The sequence below is a fragment of the Plasmodium cynomolgi genome, chromosome 8, assembly GCF_000321355.1.
Source record: "Plasmodium cynomolgi strain B DNA, chromosome 8, whole genome shotgun sequence".
Lineage (NCBI taxonomy): Eukaryota > Apicomplexa > Aconoidasida > Haemosporida > Plasmodiidae > Plasmodium > Plasmodium cynomolgi.
Genome location: NC_020401.1, coordinates 679181 through 689142, shown reverse-complemented (window position 1 = coordinate 689142; position 9962 = coordinate 679181). Strand labels below are relative to the sequence as shown.

The following is a 9962-nucleotide window of genomic DNA, read 5'->3' as shown; positions in this document are numbered from 1 at the left end:
ATAATATATACGTAAAATAATATACGCAATATACGTGCGTGTATGTTTGTACGTATGCCGTACATTGTGCGCGTCATTAAACCCTGCCAGTGACGCACTTTTTCCGCCCCCCGGCGCGTACGCATATGCGCATATTATATGTATGTAACATATATACATATACGCATACATACTACTGACATACTTTTGCGTACATATACGGGCAACAAGGGCGGGCTCCCTGGAAAAGCGGAAATGCGAAGAGCCACTGGGAAAGAAAAATGTTCATGCGTGTTTTAACCCCCCCGTCGCAGCGGTTTTAACGATTTTGTGCTAGCTTACCAAACAATGATGATAGGGAACCCCTTTTTTTTTATATGTTCATGCTTAATCACTCTTTTATGACCTAAGGACATTTTAAGAATTGCAAAATTTATGTGCGTTGATTTCAGCCGCCTCCCCCCTGTGACTGCTTTAATTTTTCATTTAAGGGTTGCGTAGCGGGTGCACATTTGTCGGAAAACCGAAACGTTGCAAAGTTGGAAGGGTGCAAAGTTGCAAAAATTGGAAAAAAGGGGAACAGTTCCAAATTGTCCTTAGCTTCTCCAAATTGTTCGAAACTGAAGAAGCGGAGACAAACGGTGTCTACACAGTGGGGAAAACTAGTTGCACGGAAAAACGTAGCAGCACGAAACCGGCGCAGACAGATTGAGTTCCCAAAGCGGAGACGATAGCAGCAGGGAAGTATACACAAACCGGCAGAGCTAATCGGGAAGAAGAGAGAAAGAAACAAAGCAAAACAGGACAAAACAAACGAAGATAAACCTAATTGAAAAAACACATGCTCATTTTCCATTTACGTATTTGTACCCATATGTAACGTAAGTGGCATTTATTGTATCCCTTTCCACGCCGACCCATCTCCCCCTTAACCCGCCCCATTACCCTTTCTCTGAATTAATCATATGATGAATAATACATACAAATATGATGAGCCGTATTCATGCACATTAACAACGTACGAAGGAAGCTTCGGAGTTTACAATTCCTGTGTAGAATACGAAAAGGAGCAGTTAAGAAATTTCAACCAGCAGATAGTAAAAAATGTAATCATTGAGATTTTGCTACTTGAGTACCTGAAGAGGGCAACCAAAGGAGAATTGAATGGTGGGCGTTATAACCACGCAAAACTGCTCAGTAGGAACAACGTACATGTGAGGAAGAGGAACGATGAGAAGAACTCGCAAAGGGGCTTTCCTCCCAATCGTCATACGGTATATCTGAATGAAGAATGCACCAATCATGGGGGGGATTACCAAACATACGGGTGGCGTGCAAAAGATGGACAAATTGACACTCCGAAGGGGAGAAAAAATGTAATGGTGGAAGGATGCGTGGTACACAGGAAGAGCAAAAAAACGAAAAAAAAATATTATAATAAAGGGATAAAGAAAAAAAGGCATATTGCAAGGAGGAAGGGCAGGAAAGAAGACCAAAATGGAGGCAGCAATACCATTGGAAGTGACAGTCCCCGTTGCGCGCGATTGGAAAAGGGTGAAAGGGAGGCATCTATGGGGCTTTATAATGAAGGCCGTTCTACACCGAACGAGCTAATAAATAACTATGTCTGTGAGGAAAAGGCTTTTTCTGAAATTACAAAAAGTGTAGAAAATATTTCGTACCATCTGGTACAAAGCAGAAGACTCTCCTCGATTGAGCATACCGTTTTAAATGATATAACGACATTTACAACCCGTTTGGCGCACTCCATCTGTTCATTGCACAAAATGATGAAGGACATTTTTTTGAGCTCATTTTTTCCGAAAGGAGTCGAGAAGCATTCATACCATTTGACCTACAATTTGCTCTGCTGTGGTGATAACCCTGTGTCGTTGTTCATATTGGGGGAAGTGACCCATGGTAGAAACCATCTTCCCACGGAGGGCAAGACAACGAGAAGTCATTTTTTAAATACCCTCATTAATTATTTCCAGTCGGTTCACAAATCTAGCGACTTGTACGAGTTGGTAAATGAAACAAACTTTGTATCGCAGCAAATGTGTAAAAAAGTGTATGCCTGTGTGAAGAAAAACGATGAAGGAGACAAAACCAGTGTGTCAGCATACGAAATGATGATAATAGTTTATCATTTGGCTACATCGGAGAAGGGTAACACAATCCTTGGAGGCATTTTCCCCCAACGCATTCATTTGGATAAACCCCTTTTTAGGGCAACAATTGAAAACATTTTGCTCAAGAAGGAAACGAAAAGTTGTACTGTTAAATCGAATCAGCGTTCTTCTCATCGTGACGTTGTCAGCTGTGATGATGTTTGTTTCGAAATAAATTTCCAATCAGAGCATCTTTTGTTTATCCCCATTTTTATTAACAATTGGGAAATGAGGAAACGTGCCTCTGCTATGTTTAAACGGATATGCCATGTTGACCGCAAATTTGATTACGTCTTTTGGGGGCATATTCCCCATCTGTACAAAATCATGTGTGATGAAATGCGTTATGAAAAGGGTTGCTTTGCGAAGGGTTCGAAAGCGTGTTCGTCATGTGCCTCTGCCCCTTTTAGGGATACTTTTTGGAGAAGACAAACACGAGGAAGAATGAACTTCTTCAGCTTTGTGCCATTTTTAAGTAAACGTGTAGCTAGGCGAATTAGAAAAAGTTGCGATTTTTACTGTTTGTACAGAAGGAGAAATTGGAAAACGAAATGTAGAGACGAAGCCCTATTGAGAAAACCCCAAAAGGAAAAAGTAAATCATCTGTATTGTGCGCATAATGGAAGAGGTCAGGGTGGCTACCGTAGCAAGGGCAACAAAGCGAATGTGCAGATCAGAAGCGAATATAAACGCACCCAGGGGAAGCCTAATCGTTGTGTAATCAAGCTGGGGATACCAAACCGAAGCGCGCATAACACAGGTGTTACTCCCCCGAGTGGAAAAAAAATGTTATATTTTAAGATCGTTTGTAAAAATATGGTGATTGAATTTTTATTCCTCAGTGAGGAAGATCAAGAAGTACACAAATCATCGGCCCCCATGGTTGGGGAGCCCTCGCATTGCTCATTATTACTCCCTATCAAGAGTATAGGCAAAAGTGTCATTAGGAACCTCCCCAAATGGGGTGAGGATTCTACGACCTACTGCATTAGCAACAGCGGAGGTGACAACAGTGGGAATAACTATTCCGGTGCATATTCAAACGGCAATTGCCGAGGTGACACTTCCAACGGGGGAGGCAGCACGAATAACTATGGTGGCATGAAAGGTTCCGGAGGCAGCGGAGGCGGCCTTGGGGGTGCAGGAGGAAGTGGCGACAATAACGGGGAGAACAACAACAACAATAATAACAATCACAATAATAACAGGGATGCGTTCCACGACCCGGAGGACGACGAGCAGGGCAACACGAATGACAACAAAAACGGCGGTAGTAACATGGACAAAGGAAGGAACGCCATTAACATGCACGAAATGAAGATGAACGATGTGAATCTTATGTATGGCAATCACGAAAAGGACAGTGCAAACAACATGATGAATGGAAATTACGTTGACAGCAATGCAGGGAATTTAGAAAATGCTTACAAAAATGAAAACAGTGCTGGTGGGAATCATCTTAACACAGCAGGAAAAGGCGACCCCTTTTTTGAGAATGGAGAAAATAACAAAGCGATTGGGATGCTTAGAAGTGCATCGAACAGCTTAATGAACAAGGGGGGAGGAGGGGTCCCTGCAGAGATGAGCAATTCGAATGTGAATTATATGCCCCACATGAATGGTCAGAATGGGAAGGGCGGCACGGGCAGCGGCATGGGCAGCGGCATGAACAGCGGCATGGCTTCCCCCTCGGGCGGAATGAACAACCCAAGGATGAACAACGTGTCCCCGAATCAAATGATGAATTTCCCAAGTATGTTTATGGGAGCGAACATGCTACCATCATATGGGGCTCAAAACGGCATGCATAATAGCATGAGTAGCACTAATGGGGGTGGAGCAGACCCCTTGGATAATATGCAAAATGTGAAACAGCCAGCGCCAGCAGGAGGAGTGTTGAAGCACAAGCACAACCAGTTCATGTCCCCAGGGCAAAATGCAGGAGATACCAAAATGACCAACTCACAGCAGCATAGCAGTACGAGCAGCAGCAGCAGTAGTATGCCCCCAAATAATTTCATTCCCAATCAACTACACCAGCAGTTTCAAATTCAACAACAGATGCATTTACAGCATTTATTTCATCAGCAAAATATTCACCCCTATAATATGATGCAGCCAAATAACCCTTCGAAATTTCCAACTCAACAGGGTTCCCAGAAACAGTCAAATGCTTCTATCCTGAAAATGCCTCAGATGTTACCCATGAATTCACCTGACCGGAGGAGCAACTCCATTTCGCAGAAGATGCCTAGGCATGTAATGAACCCGATGGATTCCTCTAGCAATTCTCAAAGGAGTGCCAACACATCCAGCATGTCCTCCATGACCAACCCGTCGAGTCATGTAAATCCTATGTCGTTGAAATATCCCTACAAGAATAGCAGCACGTCGCAGCATATGAGCAGCTCCAGTAGTAGTAACAACAATAGCAGTAGTAACAGCGGGAACAACAACGCGCAGCAGAACCACCCCCATGCGGTGAGTTCCCAGCAACACCAGCAGCTGCAGCAACAGCACGGCATGCAAAATTCGATGAGCAACATGAACCACAGTGTGGGCCTCAACATGAGTCATAACATGACCAACAAACAGAACATGCAACAGAGCATGCAACAGGGCATGCTGCCGGGGTCGCACCTTCTTCCGACCAAGCAGATTTCACAGCAGCTGCTAATGCAGTCGCCGGGTTCGTCCAACCAGTCGAACGTGCAGCCCCTTCTCGCTTCGTCCCCCTCACAGAAGGCGGTGCCCCAACTGTTTCAGCACCAGCCGAGCATGCAGCAGGGCATGCAACAGAACGTGCAGCACCAACAGAACGCCCAGCAGCAGATGGGCGCAACGCCCAAAAGCATGAGCACGACGAGCATATCCGGCTCGATCAACAGACAGCCCAGTCACGTGTCCTTCTCGCATGTTCCTCTGAACCAGCAAAACATGCCTCCATTCATGCATGGCAACCCCATGCACATGTACCAGCAGCAGCCCCCCTTTTTCCCGAGAGCATCATCAACTCCGCAGCACATGGGTCCCCAACAGCTTTCTTACGAGTGGATGCACAGTCCCTACATGCAGCATCAGTACATGCTTCAGCAGTGCCAGTTGACTCCTCAGCAATTGTTCCTGCAGCAGCAAAAGCAGCAGAGTATGTTGCACCACGCACAGCAAAACGTGCCACCACTGCACCTGCACGCGCAGAAGCAGGGACTCTCACAGATGCAGCAGAACATGGCCTACCCACAACATCAACAGCAACAACTGCACCATCCGCAGCAACAAATGCAGATGAATAATATGGCGAATCTACCCCAACACATGAGAATGAACCCACCACAACATGCTAATATGCCATTCAAGCAGAATGTAGCACAACCATTTCCACACATGTTTAAGGATAATATTATTCCATCAAGTACCAATTTCGAGTTTATGGAGAATATAAATGATATGCAAAGAATGGGATCCTCTTTGAAGGGTCACATATTGGATGTTAATAGCAGCAATAATATGTCATCAGAAGGAGCGATTGAAGAAGACATTTTCGACAGCAATTATCACTGTGATATATGTAATAAAGATATAACACATGCGATTAGAATAAGGTGTGCCGAGTGTGTAGATTTCGACCTATGTGTAAATTGCTTTAGTAGTGGAAAAGAAATGAAATCTGAAAAATGTGAACATTACAACTATCACAATTATATACCTATACCAAAGTATGACTTCCCCTTGTATAAGTTGAACTGGAGTGCAGAAGAGGAGCTGTTACTACTAGATGGGATAAGTAAATATGGTTTTGGGAACTGGGAACAAGTAGCTGATTTGGTTAATTCTGTTGCGAAAATTGCCAAGACGGATAGAGAGTGTGAAAAACATTACTATAATTTTTACCTTAAATCGAACTGTGCACCGTTACCCGATAATAAAAGGTTACTAATAAAACCCGATGGAAATCCATACGACATTGAACACGTGACAGAAAAAGATATGAACGAAAATGAGGATTATGTACAACCCAAGTCGAAGAAGAATAACAGGACACAAATTATTGGGTACTGGCCACTAAGAGGAGATTTCGATATTGAGTATGATAACGATGCGGAATTGTTATTAGCTGATATGGAATTTAAAGAATCAGATTTGCCTCAACAGAAGGAGCTAAAACTGCAAGTGCTTGAAATTTATAACTCCAAATTGGATGAAAGAATTTACAGAAAAAGGACCGTTATTGAGAGGGGCCTGTTGGATACCAAGTCACAAATGCAGAGGGATAAGAAAAGGACGAAGGAGGAAAAGGAATTGTACACTGCATTGAAGCCGCTATCCAGGTTTCACTCCCCGCAACACCACGAATATTTCATTCAGTTACTGCTGGAGGAGCAGAAGCTCCGTCAAAGGTTGACCAAACTGCAGGAGTGGAAAACGCTTGGCCTGCAAAACATCGAACAAGTGCAGGAGTATGAAATTGAAAAGAACAGGAGGGCCAAGGAAGCAGTCAAACAGCAGCAGCAGCAACAGCAGCAACAACAACAGCAACAACAGCAGCAGCAACTACAGCAACAGCAACAGCAACAGCAGCAACAGCACCAGGAACAGCCAGAAAAGGTAGACACGAAAGCCCTGAAGAGTAACAAAAAGGAATGCAAAATTAAACAAAAAGAGGAGGAAGAAATGGAAGATAGCAAAAAATTAAACATAGATACCTTTGTCGAACTGGATCTGCTGAACGAGAAGGAAGTTGAATTTTGTAAAAATATGAAACTCCCCATTTTATTTTTCCTTCTCATTAAGAGGTTACTAATAATGGAAATTAGCAATAGCAATTTGAATATGCTAAAGGATATCAACGAACTCAAGCTGAAGGGTTACAAGGTGGGCCAACTTTACGACTTCTTCCTCAGCTTTGACATTAATCAGAAGGAGGAACTCCTAAACAGCAACGGAAATGGCAACCTTAAAAATTCATACATAAGAAAGAACGAAGATAAGAGACGAAAACTCAGAACGAATTATGACTGCAACAGTTTTAATCGATCTGATAAGGTGGAGATGGATGACCCGAATGACAATGGCGGCAATGCTGGTGGCGCAGCCAACAACGCGGGGAACAACTATGCAGGAGGACCAAACGGTGGGGCAATTTGCAGCCCTAGTGGCATCACCAGTGCCGTCACAGGTGCCGCTTCCGGTGCCACTGCAAATGGTAGTGGCATCCCTACGGTGAAAGCTGAGATGCTCAATGAAAATGCGGGAATCATCCTGCCGGTGAATGAGGAGAGCACAACCATTCTGAATGAACCCACCTCAACCGGTGACCCACTAAATGATAAGGATCTACCGACGAGCACCCAATCAGTGGGAAAAACGGACGAAAACGACAATATAGAAGACCCCACCGATAAAGAAAAAAGCGCAATGAGTAGCACTCCTGTAAGTGTACCCGATGGAACAGCTACTACCATCAGGGACAAAAAATCCAGAGAGAGAAAAGTAAAGAAAGAAAGAGACGAGAAGATGACACAGCAGTTGATAACTTCCAAAGAATCCGAAATGGTGAGTAGCCCTCCCAAGGAAGTGAGTCCAATGAGCTCAGAAATTTTAACCGCTAGTCAAAAGAAAAAAACCAACGTGAAAAAGAAAGGAAGTACTAGTACAGTCACAACCCTAGAGGGGGAAAAAACTGAGAACGCGCAAAATTTGGGAGGCCTTGAACAGGCCACGGGAGAAGAAGAAAACAAGGGGACCAAGGAAATTGTGCACGACAAGAAAGAAGTAGAAAACAAAATGAATGAAGCAAAGTGTAGCGAGGTAGAAGAAGTGCCCTCCAGCGGTGCAACACCTGGGGAGGCTATCCCCGGGGGAGAAAAAAAATCTACCGATGTGAATGCGCCCAGCCTGTACGACGAAGAAGATAAAGAGGTGGAGGAAGACTATGGTGACCTGGATGACGATGGAGATGATAGAGAAACAAACGCAGACGTAGACGCAGATGAAAATGAAAAAAAAAGTAAAAAGAAAAGCACAAAAAAGAAAACAGAAAGTAAAGAAGAAAGCTCAGATTTAGTTAGCACAATGACAATGAAGACAAGTATAGGGGATAGCAATTCTACGAATGAGATATTCAGAAATTCAAATAATTCGAGGAGAAAATCGGTGGAGAAAATGAAGGAAACTTCATCACAAATTAGAAGTAACAGCCAAAGTAAGAAAAAAACGGGGGAAGTAAATATAAGTGAAGAGAAGGAAATGTGCACTAGTGGCATAATTAACAACGCAGACCATTCGTCGGGAAAGTTGAAAAAAGGCGCTCCAAAGATCGATGAGAGTCTTAGCAGTGAAATTTTTGAAAACACATCCAAAAAACGAAGTAACAGCAAATCCAAGAAAAGTAGTGATTACGATTTGAGTAGAAATGAGTCGAGAGTGAGCAGCCATTTTGATCTAGAAAATGAAAATAGTTGTGTCGAAACATTTGATTCCAGCTTAGAAGTGGATGGAAAATTATCCAAAGGGAAAAAGCTGAGCACCCCACCCCCGTCTTCTTTATCCATATTGAGTAAGAATGACAAGAACAGACGTAGCAAAGCAAAGAGTGACAACTTGATCACGGAGCTTGCATCTTCCAGCGTTGATACAAAGGATAACGACAGAAGTGACAGGAAGGCCAAAACGGCTGACGACAGTTTAAAGAAGTCGTCGAAGAAGAGAAAGGGCTCCACCAGTTTGGTTTCCTCGTCGACGAAGAAATCCATGAAGATGTGACGTTGCGTGAATAGCCTCTACGCCGGAATAACTCACAAGGGATGTGTGCAATTTAAGTGTTCCACCGTAGGAGCAGCGCCACAAATACAAACTGTTTTATTAACTGTTGTTTTATTAACGAAAGGGTGGTATGCCACGAGTGTGCCCTTTTTTTTCTTTTTTTTTTTTTCTCATGCACAATGTTTTACCCGCCCGTTAAAGGTTTGTTTATTAAATTTTTCGCGGTTTGAATGTATACGCCGTTTTGACACCACCTCATGTGTTGAACGTATGTATGTCCTTCTCTCTCCCCCTTTGCGTGTGTGTTTGTGGGCAAGGGGGAGGGGACGCAACCACTGCACGCACGCAAAAGCTCATGTTTTTACCATTCCAGGAAGCGGGACGGACAATAGTCTGTTTATAAAATGTTTGTTCAGACAGAATAGGGAAACGATTTGTCCCCCCGCTTGGTGTGACCTGCTTCAGCCGCTTCGCACATTTTGCACATTTTACACCTTTTCGCGTGATTTTTGTTGTGAGTAAAGGTGAGCCGGGGCCCCTTCCCTCGCTGCTCCGGTGCGTGTACATATATGTACCTGTACGCATGTATGTGTGCACATACTGCAGTTGTTTATTTTTTAATTTTTTTCTCTGCTATGTAGAGCATAGCGCCTTCTTCCCCTTTTTTTTTTCCCCACCTCATTTTTACAAGTAGACTTAACTTTTTAAAGCTTTTTGTATTTTTTAATTTAAACAAACGTGAAACAAAGGTTGTAACATATGGAGCGGGGAAAATAAAATAAAATAATAAAAAAAAATGAAGTAATAAAATAAAATAATAAAAAATAAAAAAAGTTTCCAAATGGAGTCCCTTCCCCTTTTACAAATGAGAAAGTGCAGCGGGATGAGTACAATCACGTATTCTCTCCGCATACGCGCAGAGCTTATTCTTGCGCGTTTATTTTACCAAACAGAAAAAAAAAAAAAAAAAAAAAGGCGGTACGTGCGCAGCCTCAGAGGGAGAGGAGTGCTGTAATAGGCATAGCCCCTACGTAGGACAAACGGGTGTGC

General features: G+C 43.3%; 1 protein-coding gene across 1 annotated transcript; it reads left to right on the top strand.

Annotated features, from left to right (window-relative positions):
- Positions 1–944: 944 nt before the first annotated feature.
- On the top strand, positions 945–8912 carry PCYB_082440 (transcrition adapter 2; the record flags this gene model as incomplete). Its single annotated transcript, XM_004221982.1, has 2 exons — positions 945–4859; positions 4893–8912. Exons 1-2 carry the CDS (start codon positions 2937–2939, stop codon positions 8910–8912), a joined length of 5943 nt encoding a protein of 1980 aa, XP_004222030.1. The 5' UTR covers positions 945–2936.
- Positions 8913–9962: the final 1050 nt, after the last annotated feature.